General features: G+C 52.2%; 2 protein-coding genes across 2 annotated transcripts; one reads left to right on the top strand and one right to left on the bottom strand.

The window, feature by feature from the left end:
• The first annotated feature begins 511 nt into the window (after positions 1 to 511).
• On the top strand, positions 512 to 2,779 carry ASPACDRAFT_78293 (uncharacterized protein). The gene is made up of 6 exons (XM_020205154.1): positions 512 to 899; positions 953 to 1,352; positions 1,408 to 1,523; positions 1,606 to 1,903; positions 1,988 to 2,203; positions 2,319 to 2,779. Exons 1-6 carry the CDS (start codon positions 684 to 686, stop codon positions 2,651 to 2,653), a joined length of 1,581 nt encoding a protein of 526 aa, XP_020056735.1. The 5' UTR covers positions 512 to 683; the 3' UTR covers positions 2,654 to 2,779.
• A 460-nt stretch (positions 2,780 to 3,239) lies between these two features.
• On the bottom strand, positions 3,240 to 22,457 carry nrps1 (nonribosomal peptide synthase Pes1; the record flags this gene model as incomplete). Its single annotated transcript, XM_020203542.1, has 8 exons — positions 3,240 to 5,897; positions 5,946 to 7,561; positions 7,613 to 8,273; positions 8,333 to 8,709; positions 8,765 to 20,990; positions 21,035 to 21,334; positions 21,424 to 21,840; positions 21,921 to 22,457. The coding sequence occupies 8 exons, from the start codon at positions 22,455 to 22,457 to the stop codon at positions 3,240 to 3,242; spliced, it is 18,792 nt and encodes a 6,263-aa protein (XP_020056734.1).
• Positions 22,458 to 23,338: the final 881 nt, after the last annotated feature.

Here is a 23,338-nt window from a genome sequence, read left to right as displayed (position 1 = left end):
GTAGGCAGAGTTACTTGATACCTACTGGTAGCGTCCCTCAACCTGCATTAAGCAGTTCGACTTCCGACCGCCTTTTAGACCGTCTTCCAGACCGCCCGACGCGGCAGAACGCTGGCGACCTCGCAACGAAAACCACGGATATAAGCGGATTTAAGAAGTTCCAGTCCTGAAAAACTGGCTTGCGAAACTGTTCAAAATTGGGCGGTGGCAGAAAAAGGGCTGGCTGCTCGCCGCCTCGGCCTGCATACCTGCCTCAGTGCCAGTCAGCACGTTAGTGGAGGTGGAGCCGATCCGGCAACAACAAGAATTGCGGGGGAATGAATCCCCTCATCCAGTCGCCAGCATCATTACCACTTCCTGCTTTCCAGGAACGAGTTTGTCCAATCGAACTCCTGCAAAGAATGCACCGCAAGCCTAGCCATATGGCTTTGAATTTACCCGAGCCTAGCGCGACAGTGCCCTGCATACATGAAGCCCCTATAGCGCTGCCAGACATGACGTGTTTATCCATGCTAGTTCTGGTTCCTAGAGGCAAGCAATAATGCTTCGCTCCTACAAATGCGGGGTCACATAGCCGGCAAATATTATAAAATGATGCCCCAATTCCGCGTCCTGTCCTTCCTCGATGTCCATCATCGACGGCAAGTCAAGCCATCTTATCGTTACGGCTCTTCGCCCTCGTCATGAAGCTCCTGACCTCCTGTGCAATATTAGCTTCGGCACTCACTGCCTGCGCCGAATCAGAACCCGGCTACTATGCGAACCTGACATGGGAGCAGCCTCGGACTCTATCCAATTGGAGCAATCTCACCGTTGAGACTCAAACGGGGACATTCATCGGCATGCTGAACGATACCTATCCGGACGTTCGCCAGTTCTTGCTCGTCCCTTACGCTCAGGTAGGGCAGGTTACTTAGTAAGTCTGAGATTGAGTTGACCGAGTTTAATCTAGCCACCGGTAGGAGATCTCCGCTGGCTACCTCCTCAGAAGTTGAAGAAGACGAATCGGAAATTCGACTCAACTCGATATGGCCCAGCGTGTCCGCAGTATGTCTCTACCTATGACAGCATCTGGACCGAGTATTCGCCAACGGCATTACTCTACAATCTCGGTGAGACGCGCACTCAGGGCTCCACCGCCTGGTCGACAGCAGAAGATTGCCTGTCCCTGGCCATATGGACTCCAGCATCGGCAAATCGCCGCTCCAACCTCCCTGTGGCACTTTTCGTGACCGGCGGCGGCGGGGTCACCGGTGGCATTGCCATCCCATCCCAACTGCCACCGCACTGGGTCTCGCGCTCGCAGGAGCATATTGTAGTCACGATGAACTACAGAGTCAACATCTTCGGGAGTCGGTGCACCCCGAAATTGTATACCGCCCATTCAATCCTGCTAACAGCAGCCAGATCCCAAATCCAGAGCCTTGGATGAAACATCACTGACGCTACTCGACGTGCGAGCCGCGGTGGAATGGGTCTATGAGAACATCGAATCCTTCGGCGGGAACAAGGACAACATTATGGTCAGCAATCTCCATCCCCCTTGGCTTGGCCGTACATCATCTTTTCTTCCACAGTCAACCCTAACACTACCACCCGCGATAGTTATGGGGCCAATCCCAGGGCGCCGCTCTCACGCATCTTTACACCCTCGCCTTTCCCGACGACCCGCTAGCCGCCAAATTCGGCATCCTCTCCCAGCCTCCCTCTGTCACCATCGACCTCAGCACCACCGACGACGTCTACCAAGATTTCGACATCGTGGCCCAAGCTCTAGGCTGCAACTACGGCAGCGACGCCGCCGCCAGTCTAGAGTGCATGCGCAAAGTCTCCTGGGTGCAGATCTCTGAGTTCATCAACCGCTACAACGCCTCTCCCTCGATCTCATTCAGCAGCTACATCCGTTAGTTTTCCCCCTCCTCCTCTACCTACCCCATCACCATCTCCCATCCTTCTTTCTTACTTTCTACTAAAAACGAGCTCCAAGCGGACGAGAAATACATCTTCGCCAACGAGACCCAGCGCTACCGATCCGGCCACGTCGCCCGCGGACCGGCCATCCGCTCCAACGTGGACCGCGAATCCGCCAGCACGAACCTGACCGCCTCCGCCCTCACCGAGATGGAATGGAGCTGTGCCACTGCCACGGATGCAGCGCTGCGGAGGGCTATCGGCTTAGACACGTATCGATATTACTGGGCCGGTATGTTCCACAGTATAAAATCCAAAAGTCCCCTCCCCCACATCAGACCTACTCCTCTTCCACTCTTACATAATACTATGACAAAACCCACTGACAAGAAACGACCCGAAACCAGGAAACTTCACCAACATCTCCCCCACCCCCTGGCTGGGCGCCTACCACTCCTCCGACCTGCTGATGGTCTTCGGGACGTACATGAAGCAGATCGGGGCCGTCCCCGAGCTGGAGGTGCTGACGTCCGAAACGATGCAGGATTATTTCCTGGCCTTTCTGAAGGACGCAGCTTCCCTGGCGGAGACGGTGGGGTGGGTGCCGTTCGATCCTGAGGGGGCGGATGGGGGCTCGATTGTTGAGTTTGGGAAAGGGGCTGCAGCGCGGAATGTGACGGGGGATTGGCTGGATAAGGCGTGTGTGAGTGGTGATTTGGGGGATGTGAGGATTTGGGGGTAGGTCTTTCAGGTGGTGTAGTGGGTTGGGTTGAGCGGATGGGTGTGTTGTATGTTCGGTTCGGATCAAGTTAGTATAGTGGGAGATTCTGCGGCTAGTTACGCAGTTTCTTCTTACTGGGATTGTGATGGTGGTTTGGGTTGTTGTGTTTGTGGATGAGTAGGCCTCGACGTTGACTTAGTATCACACTGTTGGGTTACAGGTGATGAGCTCGGGATAACCGATTCACTCGTAGCTACAGATTACATGTTCTACAGCTCGACTACTGCGTACTGCTACTCTGAACAGGGGAGAATAGATAGGCTAAATGATTGGATAATGTGTGCAAAATCTCTAAAAACAACATAAACACTTGGTTGAGATAGGTTCATCCCCACAGAACAATCGAGCAAAGTTCTAAAAAGACAGGCAGGCAGGCAGCCAGCTAGCCGGTCAATTTATGTCCAGAGCTTAGCATCATTTCCAGAATCCCTCTCCAAAAACAACAAAACATATATACAAAATCCAAAACACCAATCTAACAGAATGAAAATGGTTAAACCAAAAGAATGTTCATTTAATCACATAATGATGGTAGGTGCAGACGGTATCACTTCCGAGTGGAAACACTTCCCCATTTGGTGAACCGCTTCGCCAACGTGACAGCCTTGCCCAGAGAGGTCCAGCTTCCGCTCTTGGTCAGCGAAGCGGTCCGCTCCTCATCGGAGATCGGGCTGGCAACCGAAGGAAGGGTCTCATCGACTGACTGCGGTTGCGGCTGCTGCTGCTGCTGCTGCTGCTGCTTGTGGTGCTCGGCCATGACAGCCAACTGGCCCAAGAAGGTGTGGTGCTCCAGCAGGTCCTCGAGACGGACCTGGAAGCCTTCTTGTTGTAGGATCCAGACCACCTGCGCCATGTTCATGATGTCGCCGCCGAGGTCGAAGAAGGACGAGTCGAGCTGGTAGGCGGCAGCGGCGGCCGTGGTGGTGTGGGAGCCGGTCGCGGTGCGGCGCGGAAGCACCTGCTGCCAGGTCCGGGTGAGGATGTCCGAATGAATGAGGATCTCCTCCTTGCTGCGCGTGTTCAGGCGGGACAGCTGGAAGGTCGTGTCAGAGGATCGTGGCCTGTCATGGATGACTTGGCTGGGCAAGGAGCGGACGGTGGACGGGGAGGCGAGCGGCACGCTGGGATTGGCGATCAGGCTCTGTACTGTCTCACAAACCATCTCCAGGGCCTTTCGCACGAAGCTGGAGGGAATGGGTCCCTTGGTCGAGTAGCCGACTGACACGTCGAGCTTCTCGGATCCGCACGACTTGGACGCCAGCGTGAGATCGGTGAAGTTGTCAATGACACCCACGCCGCCCATCCGGTAGTCGACACCGTCCAGCTGCATCTGACCCTCGTAGTCGACGTTCTGGTGGAACACAGAGGTCGTGAAATAGGTGCTCTTCGGCCAGTCGGTGCAGTTGCGGATGATCTCTCGGAACCCGAGCGATTCATACGGCATGTTGGCAATCTGCTGATCCTGGAGGTAGCGGAACAGGTCGATGCCCGTCCAGTGTTCCCGGAACTTGACTCTGATCGGCAGCATGTTGAGACAGGGTCCAACGGTGGTCTCGATACCGGGGACGCCGGCGTTGCGACCGTTGACAGTGAGTCCGAAGACAACATCAGATTGGGCAGTCAGCTTGGCTAGGGTAATGGCCCAAGCGGATTGCATGACCGTCGCGAGTGTGACATTGCCCGTGGCGGTGGATGGAAGATTGATGGTCTTCTTGTGCTCTGCGAAAGAACCGATGTGTAGGAAAGTGTTGGGCTGCGTACGGTGGATGATCTCGGTCATCTTCGAGCCCTTCAGAATCGTAGACCAGTGGTGGTAGTGGGCTGGGGTGATATTGCCAGGAAGCATCCGCATGTAATTGGAGAAAGAGAAGACGGGAGGTAGGGTGCTGCCCTCGTAGCCCAGCTTGATAGCATTCATGATCTTGGGCAGGCAGACACCGTCGAATTGAGCGTGGGACATCCGGATGAGGATGCGGTGGTGGTCGCTCTTCTTCTGCTTGACGATGTAGAACTGCACGTATTGCTCTCCTTGGCGGGGATCTTGTTCGCGATCCCGCTTCTGGAGGTCATCGGTGTATTCATCAAGGCTCTTCTCCGTCTCATGAACGATAATTTCTGGTTGGATCTTGCGCAGAACGACCTGGTAGAACTGTCCCCGATGCACAACGAAGACGGTGCGCAGGATGTCGAACGCGTCAACAACGCGCAGGAAGCTCTCTCGAAGTCGTCTGATGTCGAGTGGGCCGTTACCATCCAGGAAGAAGTAGTTCAGCATCCACCTGGACCCGAACAGGGTGGCGGCGATTGACAGCGACTGGAAATCGGTGACGGGGAGAACATCGGCAATGCCGCCCTTGAAGACACCAATTTTGGGACAGATCGCATCCTGTAGAGACATCACATCGAGGTCCACGGGACGTGGCGACATCGTCTTCTGCTCAGCCTGAGGTATTTCCGTAATTTCAGTCTCGAGCAGCTTCTCGATGTTGTTTTCGCCCTGTGTCTCCGCATTGGAGGTCGGGCTACTGCGAGGTGTGACGATAGCCAGCATGTCTTCGAATACAGGGTTGTTGAAAACATCTGCTACGGTCAACTGCAATCCCTCCTCGCGGGCAGCGCTGACCATTTTCATCGCGGTGATGCTATCTCCACCAAGCTTGAAGAAGCTGTCGCGGTAGCCGACGTTGTCGGATTTGAGGCCGAGGGTCGATTTCCAGAGGTTCCAGAGACGTCTTTCGGTGTCACTGGAGCTTGACCCATCGTCGGTCAGGGAAGGAATCGAATCCGACAGATCATTTTCACCTGCATCAGGGTCGCGGATGGAAGCCTCAACCATTTTGAGGTGAACAGCACCATTGGAGTATCTTGTCTCGCTTCTTTGCACGAGGGGAACAGAGAGCTTTCCTTCCTTGAGCATATTACCAATGATCTCGTTCACACGGCTGTCAATGAACTGCTGCAGGGCATAGTTGTCGATTAGTTGATCTGCGATGAGAGGGCCCTTCGTGAATTGAGAGGCAGGGCGTAGATTATGCAGACCCAAGTCCGCAACGAGCCTAGACGGCTTCTCAATAAAGCAAGTGAAGATCTTAGCAATCGCATCGGATAGATCCTTGGCCTGGTTTTCGGTCACGGAGTCGGACCAGTATCTCAACAAGATACCCTCCCGACCCTTAGTCGTCTCGACGTTGACAGTCACGGGGTACTGTTGTTCTGTTAGCACTGTCCTGCATTGTGTATCAAAAAAACTCACCTCAGTTGGGTCATAGGCCTTTTGCATCTCGAAGCCGATCGATCTGTTGGCAGCATCCTTGTTGGCAGTACGGTTCTGAATCGAGAGAGTCGTGTTAAAAAGCGACTTTCCGTGCCACCCAAGTTCGTGCTGAATTTGAGCCAGGGAGCAGTGCTGGTAAGGAATATTCTTCATGAAATCATCCTGCACCGTCTTGGCAACCTCGAGAAGTGACTTTTCAGGGCTGAACTTGACTCTGCAGCACAGCATATTGATAAAGATACCCACGGCGTCCTGAATCCCGGAGACAGGGGAGTCACGACCAGCGGACGGGTAGCCGAAGCAAACATCATCCGAGCCCGTGCAGCTCTGGAGGACGATTGCCCAAGCACAGAGTGTCAGGTTCGCAAGAGTGATCGAGTGTTGCTCACAGAATTTCTGCAGCTCCGAGAAGCGTGTGAAGTCCATGAAGCGCTCACCGAGCGTCCGAGTGACGTTAGTAGCACCCGATAATTGTAGATGGCAGGGCTGAACACCGGACAGGTATCTCGTCCAGTGATTCAGTGCCTTGGTTTGAGTCTGACCTCTGATGTACTTGATGTATTCGCTGAAAAGAGGTCCAGAGCCCTCGGGAAGTTGATCATTGTAGGCCAGTGTCAGGTCTCTGAGGATCAGGTCCACTGACCCACCGTCGATGATGGCATGGTTCATGTCAATCTTGAAAAGAACACGGCCGGAAGAGGTGGTGCAGATGCTCACTTGGTGTGTAAGCTTAGTCGCCCTCTTGGCATTGATGTCACGGAGCTTGATAGCATCCATAGTTCCCAGTGCCTCTGCATCTTCGCATTCGAACTCAATCACCTCGTCCTCAAGCTTCTTCGTGACCACCTGGTCAAACGAGCCGCCCTTGTAGTTGCTGTCGATAAAGACAGTTCTGAGAACAGGATGACGGCTGACGACCATAGACCAAGCCTTGCGAAGCTTCTTGGCATCGATTTTATCACCCTTATTTTGGGGACGCACTTCGAAGATAACGTTGAACAGATATCCTTGTGGGTCTCTCAGCTGGCTGAGCAGGATACCTTCCTGCACCGGAGAACAAGGGTAGACATCTTCAACATCGTCCCAGCTATCAACGCCGGCCTTAGGGAGGGCACTCTTGACCATGTTGCTCAAACCTTGATAGGTAATTGGCAGTAAGGGGTAATCGCTGAGTGTGGGCTCAGGTGAAGATTCTCCGAGGCGGAGCATATCCTCCTGGAGAACACGCCTGCATTCGGAAATCCACCCGTGGATACGTGGCTCGTGCCGCATATGGCGGTTGTAGGTGAACGAGATCTGGAGCTGGTCTTTGATGATGAGTGCTGTAATCTCAAAGAGTGCGAAACGGGTCGTTTCAGGACCCATGTCGCCTGCCACCTCAAATGTTTCAGCATTAAGTGCTTCTCTGTGGTGCTGGAAAAGTGCATCATCACGCTCAAGTTGCTGCAACTGGCCGAGATAGTTGAAAAGAACCTCGAGCGGAACCGGGAAGTCGGACGCGTTCTTGTGCAGAAGGTTCTCAGCGAAGTAAGATCGGCTGCTGCTAGAAATTTGACGTCTCGTATCCTTCACATGCTTCAGAGTATCAAGAATATCTGCAAGACAGTAAGTATTACCATCGCAAAGGGGTAAGAAAATGAACTGACCTGTGCTTCCATCTATATGCAAAGGACACATGGTTGTGAACCAGCCCACAGTTCTGGAAAGATCAATGGAGGAATTCCAGGATTCACGACCATGGCCTTCGTTGTAAATTGTCGGGACCTCTCTGTCAGTGAAAGTGTGGCGGAAGGACTGGACCACAGCAGCGAGAACGACTTCAATGGTCTCGGTGCGGAGGACCGCCTTGCATGCATCGAGAATTTGGGCAGTTGTCGCTGCATCCAGGGTGAAGCCTTTCATCTTAATCTGGCCATAACAGTTCGCAGACTTATCCATGCCCCAGTAGCTAAGGTTAGGCCGCTGCACAGAGAATGGCAGCTGAATAGCTCCCATTCTCTTCTTGCTTTCCTCAAGCTGAAGACTGCACCAAGTCTGGAAAGACAGGGGCTTTTCTCCTGATAGCGAACCAGAGTCGAGGAACTCCTGGATGTCCTGCAAGACAATGCGCCATGACACCATATCAACGCACATGTGACTGGCCGTTAGGAAGAGGATCTGCTGGCCTCCATTGACCTCGAACAAATCGGCAGCAAAAATCGGCCCATTCTCGATGTCCAACGAACACTGGCTATCGGCGATGAGGGGCAGGATATCCTTCTCATTGCTCACAGAATGATGGCGGAATCGATAAGACGCATCGACATCCTGCGAATAGTAATTAGCTTCTGAGCCTGTGGGAAGTTGTCATGCAATAGAGAACTCACATCGATAATCTTCTGCTGCCACTTTCCGTGAAGCTTTGAGAACCGTGCACGGAACATAGAGTGTTGTTGAATAACAGCTCGAACGGCCTGCTTCATATCTTCCGGCTTGATCTTCCGGGTGACACGCACCGTCATGCTCTGGTTGAAGCGAGCTTCGCCCATGAACTTATCGGCCGACTGCATGTACAAGTCCTGGATCGGAGACAATTTGAAATGTTCATCCGACTTCTCCTCATTCTTGACGGCTTTAATTTTGGTCTCAGAGGTCTGAGCGAGATCCTTGATTGACTTGCTCTGCAGCACGCCGTGAAGGGTCAGGGTAAGCCCCTGCTTGCGTGCGCGCGAGATGACAGCCATTCCAGTAATACTATCACCGCCTGTGTGATTTTATTAGCGATACTCCGGTTCGCATTTGTGGGCGATTTTACTTACCTAGGCTGACAAACGACCGGTTAGGATCGACCTTGTTCTCTGGAATGTTGAGGACCTGCGAGAAAATCTCGCGGAGGAGCTTGGCAGAGGACTCAGTGTCATCTGCCTCTTCGATCTCATCCTCGATCTCCTCCTCCACCTCTCCTCGCTTAATATTGTCGTAATCTTGCATAATCCGCTCGTAGGAAGCATCATCAAGGCGTTCGAGCCAAGCAGTGATGCGCTTTCGGTCCAGCTTTCCAGAAACAAGCATCGGCAACTGCTTGATAAGAGCCCAGGCTTGGGGAACCATATAGATTGGCAATTGCGACTCGAGATTCTTCTGAATAGCCACGAGTTCGTGGTATGCAGACTGGGTGGAGCGGTTCTTGGCGACAAGCTCGCAAGCATTGTCTGAGATGATGCTTCTCTGAGAAGTCAACGAGTTCAAGGACAGGACCGTCACTAGACGCTGCTTAAGAGGTCCCGTCGATGGCAGGAGAACTACGGCATGACGGACGCGGGCATCCTCATATAGGCGATGCTCAATCTCTCCAAGTTCCATGCGCTGTCCATGAAGTTTGACTTGGTGGTCCTTGCGGCCAATGTAGTGCACAGTTCCGTCGGGGTTGTACTTGACCAGATCTCCGGTCTTGTAAATTCTTCTCGGTGCGGGCAGAGAGCTGGGGAAGCTCTTGATCCAGGCTGGCTCGTTCACGAACGTCTCAGTCGTCTTTGAAGGATTCTTGAGATATTCCCGAGCAAGCGCCGGGCCTTCCAAGGCCAGCTCACCGACGGCACCCAGGGGTGTCAATCTGTCGTGGTTGTCGGGGTCAACAACCCAGGTCAGGGTACAGGGAATACCGTAGCCGATGCAAGCAGGCTCGGGGATAGCAGCAACGTCGGTGTTGATGACTGCGAAAATGGTCGTCTCGGTGGGCCCGTAACCGTTCATCAACTTGACCCGGTGCGCCCACTTGGTTATCACCTCGCGTGACATCTTCTCTCCGCCGCATACAAGGTGCTTCAATGAGGGCACAGAAGACGGCTCAATGATACTAGCAATAGACGGAGTCAGGAATGACCACGAAACGTTCATACGTCTGATAGCACCAGCAACATCGTTCAGGCGCTCGTCTTCGCTCGGGATACAGATACAGCCTCCGTGCATAAGAGTCACGAGCACTTCCATAACAGCAGCATCGAAAGTGAGAGAAGCGAACTGGAAAGCTCTGGTATCTTGGTCCATGTGTACCATAGGTCCGAACGCCATGCCACTGCTTGCAAGTGCCTTGTGGTCAATGATAATACCCTTGGCACGGCCGGTACTTCCGGAGGTGAAGATAGCGAAGGCCATGTTTGTGGGAACTGCCCGGCTAGAGAGCTTCATGCTCGAGGTTGCAAGTGTGCAGTATGCCTTGACAGTATCCTTGCTGACCGGAATAATAGTCTTCACAGAGCCCGAGTAACGGCTCTGGTATTTAGGAGAGCAGAGGACCACCCGAGCGTCCACCTCGGCCAGAATCTCTTGGTGTCTTGAAGTAGGGTGAGCAGGATCAAGGGGAACGAAGGCGCCACCAGCAATCAGGATACCGAGAATAGTGACCACAGCCCACACAGACTTATCCATGCAGATTGGCACCAGAGCCTCTGGCCCGACACCGCGCGAGCTCAGGTAAGCAGCAAAGGAAGAAGCCAAGTGGATGAGTTCCCGATAAGTTAACTGGCCATCCCAGGAGCAAATAGCTTGAGCATCAGGTCGGCGCGATGCTTTCTCTTCGATGATATGATGGACGCAACGGTCGACGCATGGAGGATTTCTCTGGTTCCAGGCAGCGATTTCCTTCTTGTCAACCGGGCCAGACACCTCTAGCTCACCAACCTTCCTTGAATCTTCCTTGGTGATGGCGAGCAACTGCTCTAGTACAAAACTAAATTGTCCAACAAGCATCTGGGCCTGCCAACTATCGAAGACAAGCTCGTCGTGGTGAAGCGTGATTGCAATTTGACTTTGTCCCAGTTTGCATTCGACGACGATTGGGTGAGTGAAGAAGTCACCTTCGGTCAAGTTGTTCTTTTGTTCCCAGATATCCTTATTAAGCTGACCTTCGTCCGACTGAATGACCAAGAGATTCTGAAACTCGCAAGCGGAAGCTGTGTCCTGGCTGAGCTTCCGGATTCGCTGAAGTCCAGTATGTTGGTGTGGAATCATCTCAGCAGCCAATTGACGCACACTTTGAAGATACTGAACGAGCTCGATGTCACTGTCCACCACAATACGGGTAGGGACAGTCGTCAGAACCGGGCCAGCAACGTCTGCGGCTCCAGGCATGTTGGTGTTTCTTCCCATTAACGTTTCACCGAAGCAAACGTCCCCGGACGCAGTGTGAACGGAGACAATCAAAGCCCAAGCCGCACGAATCAACTCCGGGACTGTCAGGCTGAGGCTGTTGGCTACCCGGGGAATGGTAACAGAGCTGTAGTGCCTGTTTCCAACGCGGATAGCATCCTCCATGGATGTCTTGTTTTGCGGGAATGGTGTTGAGGACAGGTTTGAAAGGTATTTCTTCCAGAACTCGTCAGATGCCGAGGCATCTGTCTGCAGCAAGTGGCTGATGAACAAATTATAGGGCAAGGCACGACTGGAAGCTGCAGAGTTCGAGTAGATCTCCTCCACTCTTCTGAGTATTTGCGAGACACTCCATCCATCATACAGAGCGTGGTGTACCGTCCAGACAAAGTAGCGTTCCGACGAGTCCTCGGGCTCCACAATTCCGTAGCCAGTAAGTGAGCCTCCATCGTTCGTTGTCAAGTCGAAGCCCTCGTTGGCCAAAGTGTCAAAGTCTTTTGCGTGATCCCAAGTGATCGGTGCCTCGGCAAGAACAGCCTGGAGGAAGTTCGCCGCCTCAGTGTGCACGACTCGGGTGCGCAAGATGTCCATTTCATCGACTGTTTGTTGCCAGGCAGCCTTGAAATCATCCAGGTCGACATCCTCGGCAAGCTGGAACACAGGCCGAGCAATGTAAGATCCTTTCTGCTTGATGGAGAGGGTAAGCAAGCCCTCCTGCACCGGGCTACAAGGGTAGAGGTCGGTTATCAGCTGCTTGGGTACGCAGCATTGCTCGGAAACTTCGTCCAATACGTCTTCCTGCGTGATCGAATCAGGCAGCAGGCTGAAAGGCTGAATCTCCTCCACAGAAGCGTCAAAGTCCATAGCCCCACATATCCTCGCCATATCAACGAAAACAGGTGTCTTGTAGATATCAGCAACCGTGAGTGAGACGCCTCGAGTCGAAGCGGCACCAACGAGTTTCATGGCCGAGAAAGAATCACCACCTAAGCCGAAGAAATTGTCCTCGGGAGTGACAGAGCCAGGCGCGAGACTGAGGACCTCTTCCCAGAGACTCCTAAGAGCACCCTCAGTTCCTACCATCTCCACCTCAGCACCATTCTTCTTGCCGAGGTTGAAAATAGCATAAGGCTTCAACTGCTCCTTAGGAAGAATATCGACCATAGCTCGAAGCTTTCTGCGGTCAATCTTGCCTGTAGATCCGAAAGGCATACGCTGAAGAGGGAAGAACAGTTTAGGTAACATCGCGGGGGGCAAAGACTGGGTCATAGCCTCATGTAGCTGCTTGACAACTTCCACCAAGGAGTCATTCATGGGAACGATCAGTTCATGCTCGTCCGTCTGACCGTAACCAGTCACTGTGAAGAAAGCTGCCAAGCACTTTCCGACAATCTTCGACTCCGGCGCAACGACTTCGACAGCCACCTGGGTGGCTTCCGGGAGGTTACGAACGCACACCTGCTCAACTTCACCCAACTCGATCCGCACACCATTGAGCTTCACCTGCGTATCGATACGCGAGATGAATGTAATGGAGCCGTCATGGTTGTAACGTACCAAGTCTCCGGTGCGGTACATCCGTTCTTTGCGTGGGAAAAGTGCTTTCAGTCCATCACGGTTGGTCCACTGTGGGTTGTTTATAAATACGGCCTTCGTCTTTTCTTCATTATGCAGGTAACCACGTGCGACGTTGCAGCCCTCAAGCACCAATTCTCCAACCGCGCCGATCGGAACAAGGCGATTGGGGTCTCGGACATCCACTATCCAGGTTCTGCCCAAGATCGCAGTGCCGATTGAGGCAACGTCATTATTGACAAGTCTTCCTTTCCGATCTCTCTTGAAATCCACTGTGTTCATCACCGTACCCTCGGAGGGACCATAGGCATTGATAATGCATCTGTCCGACCAGCGATCAAGGAAATCAGATGGCATCTTCTCTCCACCTGTGAGAATAGTAGCCAAATCGGGAATGGCCTTGGGATCCACAGTGTTGATGATAGAAGGAGTCGTGCTGGTGAAGTTCACCCGCAATCTCTTCAGAGCTCCAGCCAGATCATTGATGCGCTCCTCCTCGCTGGGCACACACACACATCCTCCATTTGCAAGGACAACCATAATCTCAAACACGCTAACGTCGAAGGTATAGCTTGAGAACTGCAAGACACGGATACTGGAATCCAAATCAAGTCCGCTAGCATGGCCCGATGCAGCCAGACTCAATCCAGCATGCTCCAGCACAGTCACCTTCGGCTTTCCTGTAGTTCCGGATGTGAAGATTGCGTAAGCCGGGTCGTTGACATTAGCAGGCTGGATTTGTGACGATGGGGCCTCGGGTAGTTCTTCGATTGTACTTCTGCTGACGACAAATGAAGATCCACAGAGGCTAAAGGCCTTAACCTGATACTTCTCGGAGCATAGAATGATTTCGGTTCCGAGGTCCTCAATCATGCCGCTCAAGCGATCGGTAGGGTGAGTAGGATCGAGGGAAGCGAAGGCACCGCCAGCTTTCAAGACAGCAAGTTGTGCAATGACAGTCCATGCTGACTTCTCGAAAAACATTGCAACAAACACTTCGGATTTGACACCCATGATTGCTAAGTGCTCTGCGAGCCGAGTCGACAGGATATCGAGTTCAGCATATGTGAATTCGCCGTCCCATGAACTGATAGCAGGAGCCGATGGATTTGCACATGCTCTTTGTTGAATGATCTCATGCACACATATCTCGGGTCGATCCTCCAGGTTCGCATTCCATTCACGCAGTTTTTGACAGCATTGCTCACTCAAGAAGTCAATCTCACCGACGGTACGATCCTCTAAAGAGGAGTGAATGACGGAGCGCAAGACATGGTCAAAGACATTGAGGATGCCCTCCATGTCGGCATTCGAGATATCTTGGGTGGAATACTCGAATGAAACTTCACCGGTTGCCTCCGTAAATTTAGCCTCGACAGCAATCACAAACTTGCTCAAGTCAATGTCCGCTGGTGCTCCGGAGCTTCTAATAAGAGTGTTGTAGATGGCATCTTCAAATCCAAGTTCATGTTGAATCTCCTCAAAAGGTAGCTGGTGGTGCGACAATCGCGCGCTGTCGGCTTTTCTCTCTTGCATAGCTTGCTCAAGCGTCACGTTGTCATCAAGCTTGAGTCTGCAAGCAATGACGTTGTTCGAAGGAGCCGTATCTGCAAATCTGAACGCGTCATCGCGGCCGATTTCTGGTACATGAATACCAAAGCATACATCTTCCATTCCGGTATAGCAGCGGAGGGTCAGGCCCCAGGCCATCTCGACAAGCAGAGAATCTGTGACTCCGCTGTTCCTGCAGAAAGCTTGCAGGTCGCTTGCATTGCTGATGGCCAGTGTCTTATGAGCTCGCGAGTTCTCGGATGAGGTGGCACACAAAACAGGAAACATGCAAGATTCGACATCGGCCAAATATTCCTTCCAGATAGAAACACCACTCTGGAAAGTACGGAAGCCTTCGTGGGCCCTGGAGAGGTCCGCGATCGTCTCTGTCCGGTCTTTGCCGAAACTCAGAAGTCGCAAGCAAGCAACAAACTGAGCCATCAAGCGTTCGACTTGGGCAGAGTCCAGAGCCGCTTCGTCATAACGTATAGCAAACTCTACATCTTGATCCTTGAGCATACATTGCACAAGCAACGGGAAGGAAGCAATTCCATCCTGAGAAATGACGACAGCCTCTGACCTTGGGTGCTCATTTCCTTCTATCACCGAAAGCAAGCTGCCAAAAGTACAGGCGCGCGCTGTATCAGCGTTGAGACTTTGGATGCGACGAAGCCCTGCCCACTGGTAGTGCTGAGCTGCAGTCAAGTTGCTTTCGGTCGCTTCTAGCAGCCCAGCAACAGTAGAGTTGTTATCAATCTTGAAACGCCGGGGGACGATGGTTGCATGCTGTGCGTCTTCGATCGAAGATTCGGTACCCATGAGAGACTCTCCAAAGATGATATCGTCGGACTCACTGTAGCCGTGCATGGTGAGAGCCCAAGCAGAAAGAATAGCAGGCCTGAGGCCTTTCTTAAGTGATCTGATAGAATCACACCAGGCAATCTGCACGGTTTGTCTTCCGTATTTGGGAGAATATGCGTTAGATGAGCTCGCACGAGTGGGGAACTGCTGGGGCTGAGACGAATTGGCTAGTTGGAATTTCCAGAAGTCATTAAACCCCTTAATATCAGAAGCCAGTCGAGAAGCCTCTGGTAAGCGGTTGTAGGCTTCCTTCAATAGCTGTCGGTTCAATTTACCACTCGATGTCAATGGCATCTTGGGTACCTGGAAGTAGAACCTAGGGACTTGTTCTTCCGGCAGCTGGTGGGATAGTTGGGCATGTAACTTGTTCGCATCTGCATAGAACTCAGGTGTCATAGACGCAATGATCTGGTTCTCAGCCACATTGGCCTTGGAGCCATTGAACATGAATATGGCCATGGCCTCTTGAGAATCCTCTTCGCCGCTCTTAGAGATATTGTCGACGGCGTATAGAGTATTGATAGTTGCCAATCTGGATAGGCGCTGCTCAATATGCAGGACGTCGGTCCGACTACCGCCATTCTTCTTACCAACATACACAAGGGATCCATCCGAGTTGAAACGAGCAAGGTCTCCAGTCTTGAACAACCAGCGTGCTGGTTCGGAGTCTTCGACAGCCTCATTGTCGTGACCAAGGCTCCATCCCGGGCTATCAATGAAAGATTCCTTCGTTTGTTTCTCGTCATCGAGGTAACCGCGAGCGAGACAAGGACCCTCCAAGATTAGTTCTCCCACGCATCCCACTGGAACAAGAACGCTTGAGTCATTGGGATCAGCTAGCCACGGAACGCATCCGACAGTGGATCCAATGATTAGATGATCATCAGATGTTGCGAAACCAGAGGCTTGAATGGAAGCAGACGATGACTCGGTTGTTCCATAGAAGACACGAACTTTGGCTCTCTTTGGCAGAGTCTCGGCGAGCTTCCTTGTCAGACCCTCGCCCCACAGAGCAAGAGCCTCGACAGTACTGAGAACCGCTGGCTTTAGCGCCGACGCGGCTGATATTGCCAGGCTGATGGAGTTTGCCTGTAGCTTCTTGAACTCGCGTGCGAGATGTTCCGGGCTAGTATTGGACGGGATGCAGATACTGCCACCGGCCAATAACGTACCGAATGTCTCCTGCAGAAACATATCTGAAGTGCAAGGGGACGACTGGAACATGCGATTCTTGTTGTTCAAGCCAAGCTCCGATGCGAAAAACTTTGCCCGGGTCATGATTGCACGGTGGCTGAGAACAACGGCCTTGGAGTTCATGGTAGTGAACACCACGTATCCGTCCTGGGACGGGAGCGCAGGCGACTGCGAGCTCACATCTGGCTGAGGCAGGAACTCAAACAAAGACTCCTCTACAGGGAGGACATATGGGACAGTCCCTTCAAGAAATTGAGCACGGGTCGGAGACACGAGAGCAACTTGTGCCTCGTCCATTACCGACGAGTCTCCAATTGATTGCTGCAATTCAGCACTCAGCGGAACGCAGACACCTCCGGCCTTTGAGATAGCCAAGATTGCTATTATTTGCCAGCCTGATCTGTCGAAATCAATTGGTACGATGTCGCCGGGGCTCACACCAAGCTTGATGAGATAAGCCGCAAGAAGCGAGGAAAGCTCGTCAACTCTGTGGTATGTAAAAGCTCCATCCCAAGCAATGACGGCTGGTGAATCCGGCGTCGATTTAGCATATGCCTCGATCACTTCATGAATGCAAATATCCACAGCACCTGGCATATGCTTATTCCAGACCTCAATTTGCTGCTTGTTCAAATCACTGAAGTTATCAAGCTTGCGGACGTTCTCGTGGATGTGGAAAGCAATGTTCTCAAGAGATTTGAGGAATGTGCTGGCAACATGTTCAGCTTGTCCAACGGAGAGATGATCCGTCCAATGGTTCAACTCAATGTTGGCATTCTCATCAGTAGACTCAACATTAATAAACACGGGAGACTCGGCGGGATCGTGAATTATTCCCACCTCGGAAAGGCGGATTTCTCCTCTTGCCCGCAAATCTGAAGTCGGGAGTTTTCTGTAGGAGATGCCGCTGTTGATAAGAGAATCCGAGATTCCAAGAGCCTTCTGGATATCAACAAGAGGAAGGTGCCGGTAGGGTAGGTTCTCAATGTTGTCATTCTGAACTCTAGAAAGAACTTCCTTGAGCAAACCATTCTCAGGAAATTGTATGCGACAGGTCAGTGTGTTGATGACGGGTCCAACGACTGAATCAACTCCTTCTACAGGAACATCTCGCAAGGATGCCAAATATGTAAAGGAGACATCATCAGAGTGGCAGAAAGCGCGAACTGTCAGACCCCATGCAGCGCTGAAAGCGGTGGGCAACGTGAGTCCATTTGCTTCACATGTTTTCCGAAGCTCCTTGAAGAAAGGAAGGCTCAGTCGCTTGGTCCGTAACTCCCTGGTAGCAGTGCTACCATCGTTGAGCACGGGGAACTGGCAGGGCTTGATCCCTGTTAGATAGGATCGCCAGTATTCAATGCTGGCTCGCTGCGATGTCTGGTGTAGGTAGTGCATATAGTTCTTGAACTTCGGTTTTGGCTCTTCAAGTTCGCCTTGATAAGCCAGCTGAAGATCCCGAAGGATGATCGAAATTGAATTACCATCGATGACAACATGGTTAAACTCAAGCCTGCAGAACAGCTTCCCATTGGCGGTCTCGCAGATCGTAAAGCGGTGGTGCGGATGAGAATGGTCGTAGAGTGGTGCTGGCTGTGCATCAAAAGTGGCCAGTACATCCGCTTCGGATCCACAGCGCAAGTATTGAGGTTTGGCGTCATAGGATTTCAAAACCACCTGACAGAAGAGGTCTCCGCTTGTCAGGTTCTCCAGGAACAGGGTCCGCAGCATTGCATGATGAGCCACAACTCTTTGCCATGCTGTCGTTAGACGATCCACGGTAGGCTTGCCTCTCAACCCTGTCACCTCGAAAGTACCGTGTACAGCATATAGGGTAGTGTCTCGGGAACGACTCAGAAGAATTCCTTGCTGCATGGTTGAGCAGGGGTAGATGTCTTCCAACCCTTCAACTGAAGATACACCGAGGTCCGGGAGTTTCTTCGCGATTATGGTATCCAATTCATTGTATGAGAGCTTCAGTAGGGGGAAATTGCTCAGTGTTGGCTTTGCATGGGCAGATTGGAGACTTCGACCTATGGACTGCAGCAATGTTCGGCAGCACCGGACCCAGTCCTTGATGAGCTCTTGGTGCTGCATGTGTCTGTTAAAGGAAAATATGAACCGGAGATTATCCTGGACAACCATGGCAGATATTTCGAAGAGCGCGAATCGAGGAGTGTCGGCACCAAAGTCAGCTGCACCTCCACCTTGACCCGTTTCTCCGGCCATCTGATTCATGAGCTGGAAGAGGCCATCCTTTCTTTGTAGGTCACGGTGCTGGCCGACATAGTTGAATGACATCTCGAAAGGGCTATAGTGTAGGCAAGTCCCGTCCTCGCGAGTTGTTAAGACGCGCCGAGCGAACTCCTGACGACCATTGTCGGCGGCACGACGACGAAGATCCTTGACACGGACGACTGTTTCGGATGGATCAGATGCTGGGAGGGCTGAGAGAAGAATGGGATACACAGTAGTGAACCACCCAACAGTACGCGAGATATCGATGGTCGGGTCCCACGGCTCTCGTCCATGGCCTTCGTTGTAAATGACAGGCAAGGAACGATCTTTGAATGTCTCTCCAAAAGAATGCAAGAGCGCGGCCAGGAGAACATCAATTGGCTCGGTTGCAAAGGTTTGATGGCAGTCCATCAGGACAGCGCGCGTACTTTCTGCATCAAGCTCGAAAGTTTCACAGTCGACATCACCGTAGGTGGTTTGCTTGTGCTGAAGTCCCCAGTAAGAGTAGTTAGGCTCCGGAGTTTCAGGTAATTCTTCCATCATTCTCAAATCCGAGGGTTGGCATTGTTCGGCTTGCAGCCGGCACCAAGTCTGAAAGGGAAGAGATCCGTTTTGGGAAACGGGTTGATCGGGGTTGAGCAGCAGGTCTTCCAGATCCTCCAGGATGATGCGCCAAGAAACAATATCGACAACCATATGGTGAGAGACCAAGGACAATAAAGTATTAACGCCGTTCTCATGGAAGAGGTCCACAGCAAAAACCGGCCCCACAAAAGCATTCATGGAAGACTGGCTTTCGGCAACGGCTGCATCAATCTTATCTTGGCTGACACCATCATGTGCACGCCAGCGGTACGAGCCAGACACATCCTCAGTGATCCGCTGCTGATAGCCACCATCGACATTGTTTCTCTCCAGACGTGAGCGGAGCATGGAGTGGCGGCTGATGATTTTCTCGACAGCACATCGCAGGTCATGCTCTGGAATGTGTTTGTTTATGCGGGTGCGAACACTTTGGTTGAAGTGACCCTGCCCCTCGTCTCGAACCGTAAAATGGAGCTTCTGGATCGGGGAAAGATCGAAGGGCTTCTCGACCTCCTCCTCGTACACCACCGACTGGTCGATCCGCTTGACACGTGTTGCTAATTCTCTAATCGATCTGCTGTGGAGAACATCCTGTACTCTTAAGCCCATCCCCAGCTTCTTGCAGAATCCCAAGCAAGTAATTGCTGCGATCGAGTCGCCGCCAAGGCTTAGAAAGCCTTGGTCCATTCCGATTTGAGCCCTTGGGATATTGAGAACACGGCTCCAGATCGAAGCTATTTGTTCCTCAGTGGAGCTAGTTGGGAGCATGGTCGTGTCTGCTGCCTCCAGCGTAACAGCCTGGCGGTCTGGATCCTCCGGCATCTCCCCAATCCACTTTTCAGTGGCCTTTCTATTGATTTTGCCGGATGCGAGCAAGGGCAGTGATTCCACGCAAAGCCACACGCCCGGGATCATGTAGGTCGGCAGGCAAGTCGACAATCTTTCCCGGATTTCGGCAACGATAGGTGCTTTTCTAGTCGGATCAATGAGCTCGAGTGGTGCTTTGTCTGAGCTTTGCTGGCCATCGAATTGAACGGAAAGAGAGAATACTGCAACGAGCTTGCCCGATGAAAACCCGGACTTCGACAGAAAAGTCATGCAATGTTTGACATTGGGGTCAGCCGCCAATTGACTCTCAATCTCTCCCAGCTCTATTCTCTGACCATGGAACTTGACTTGCGTGTCTTTGCGGCCTATATATGTTAGTGAGCCAGTATCAGAGTTGTACCTTACCAGGTCGCCGGTCTTGTAGAATCTGCGGCTGGCGTTGTGGGTAGTGTCCAGCTTAGTCCAAGCAGGATCGAAGATGAAGGATTCATTCGTCTTCTGCGGGTTGTTCAGGTAACCACGGGCAAGTGTCGGGCCTTCCAATATCAATTCACCGGGCGCACCGACAGGGACGAGCTGATCATGGTTGTGGGAGGCCACAACCCAACAACGGGCGCCGACGGGGAGGCCAATGTCTTTACAATCGGTGGACGCGGTAACATTGGAGTTGACCACGGCGGCAACAGCGGCCTCCGTCGGTCCGTAGCCGTTGACAAGACGAATCTTTGACCAGGTGGACGCCTGAGCCTGCGACATGGCTTCACCCGCCAGGGTAAGAACCTCCAATCCTGGAACGAGCGAGATATCGAGAAACTCAACAAACGAAGGGGTCAAACTAGCGTTGTTGACCTTCATATCGTTGATCACCTTGACTATGTCCCCCAGACGGTCCTCCTCGCTTGGTATACAGATGCAACCACCCACAATCAAGGTAGTGAGCAAATCAACCAGACTTGCATCGAAAGTGTGTGCTGCAAACTGTAGGATGCGGGTGGTGGAAGAAACGTGAAGTCTTGGAGCATGGGCCATGGCACTCGAAACAAAGGCCCGATGTTCCAGCATGGTACCCTGTCAAGGTCAGAGGAAATTCGCAATAGCTCTGAAGAACGCACCTTCGGCTCCCCCGTGGATCCAGAGGTGAATATCACATAGGCTGCGTTGCGACCTTCCACTTGCGGTAAAGGACCAGCATTTTCGATCGAAGGCAAGCCATCGATTGTTTCCTGGTCAAGGGGAATTAGTGTCTTGGTGACTTCACTCAAAGCCTCCGTATGGTTTCGAGAGCAAAGCAAGATATCGGCCTTCACGGCGCCCGCCAGATATTGTAATCGAGAAAGCGGATGACTTGGATCCATAGGGACGAAGGCTCCGCCGGCCTTCAAAACACCCAACATTGCCACAACGTTCCATTTCTGTCATAGTCACAGTATTAGCCTTCGAATGCACCCCACGCGGTGGCTATCGGAAAGACTCGATAGCGTTTCGACAACTGGTAACTCACCGACTTATCAAAACACAGGGCGACGCATGTTTCGGGTCGAACTCCCTGTGCGAATAAGTGGTATGCAACTTGGGACGACAGCAGATCTAGATCTCTGTACGTCAAGCTCCCGTCCCAAGCGCAGACAGCTTCGCTGTCCGGGCGCACCAAGACCTGTTCCTGAATGACTTCATGGATGCAGCGGTCGTAAGATTCCGGCATGGCGGAGTTGAACCTGCAGATACGGGCCCAGTCGCGATCCGAGAGACGGCTCACGTCCTTGACGGCAATATCCGTCGCTGACAGCAGATGGGCGAGGATCTCCTCGAAGTAATCGGCGACACATCTCACGTGCTCGGTAGAGACATCGTGGTTCCAATACTCGAAGAAGATGCGCACATCATCTTGCAAGATCTTTACGTGAAGCCTCACTCGGCACTGGGAGAGACGGTTGCTGGGTCAGTCTGGTTGAAAACACCATAGGTAGGGATGAAGAACAAATGCAACACAAGGTTTACCTCTTCTGGCAGGGGATTGGCCAAGACCGGTTGCATGGCAAGGGGTCTAGCATCTTGTGTCGGCTTGCGGCAGTCGCGTAGCATGAGAATGGTGTTGAACAGAGTGTAGCCGCTATGAACAGGGGAAGCGATTTCGCATCTCTCAGCGTCACCATCCCCGAAGCCATGGTGCTTATATTCTGCTCTACGCAGAACGCTCTGCAGGGAGTCATCCTCGGCGATTGAAAGATTAAAGATTAAGTGATTAAGATCATTCAGATCGTTATGTGCAGCAGAAGATGGAATCGACGATGGAATCGAAGATGACGATGATGTTGATGATTGGTAGCCGAAGCAGATTTCTTCGAGCCCGGTGTAGTGGTGTAAGAGAATGGCCCAGGAGGCCTCGAGGAGAGGGTCTAGTTGACTCTGGTCCCAAGCGGACAGTAACTGCCTGGTCTGCGCACCACTGATTCTGGTCCTCAGAGAAGCCGGCCGCTTCGGCCCGGAGTGACCACTGCCAAACTTAGGCAGGCAGCATGGAATCGGTTGCGCCATGGTCGACTCTAAAGGGAAGAGAAATAAAAGTCTGGGACTACTGGGTACGCCAGAGGGATAAAAATGTACCAAGAAAGAATTAAAGTCTGCCTGCCTGGAGAGACACCACGGGGAGAGCAAGTTTGGGAAGAAATGGAGTGAAAAGATTCAAGGAGCAGAGCACCACCACCACGACGAAAGCTCGACTATATCTAACCTTTAAATTGGGACCGATGCCGCACCACACCCACATGTTCGGGTTTGTCTTCGCATCGCCATGGAATTTCGATTGCCTTAGCCCGAAATAGATTGATGGATGGATCGATGGAGTCGACCACGACCCTATTGCATGGAACGGTTTGAAAGGCTTACGGGCTACCAGGCAATTCTTTACTAGGGAGGATACGAAACGCCCCAATCTCAACCAATGGTTTGGAGGCAGTGAAAAAAGCATTGAAGCATGGCTCGAACCGTGGCCACCCCACTATACCCTTGCTTAGTCTAGAGTTGAAGGTACAGACAGGGAATTGACTCCGTGGCTTCTCCTACCAAGCCTCTCTAGGGCGGTAAGCCCCTATGCCATTATAGCGGACACTGTCTGCTTGGTGGAGCACGTCCAGGGGTGGAGGGAAGAGAGAGAAAAGATCATCTGGCTGCCCATGGGCATGGAGGGAGGAAGTGGAGAAGGGTTGTGTAGACGAGGGGGGCAAGAACATCACCCCGGGGAGGGATAGCACTAGAGGAATATTGTGCAGTACAAGAGGGCAAAGCGAAGTGAAATAATTAGAAAAGAAAAAAAATAGACCAAAAAAAAAAANATATATATATATATATATATATATATAGTAGTAGTAGTAAGTAGTAAGTAGTAAGTAGTAGTAGTAGTAGTAGTAGTAGTAGTA

This window comes from Aspergillus aculeatus (genome assembly GCF_001890905.1).
Source record: "Aspergillus aculeatus ATCC 16872 unplaced genomic scaffold ASPACscaffold_7, whole genome shotgun sequence".
NCBI lineage: Eukaryota > Fungi > Ascomycota > Eurotiomycetes > Eurotiales > Aspergillaceae > Aspergillus > Aspergillus aculeatus.
This window is presented reverse-complemented; position numbering and strand designations above follow the sequence as displayed.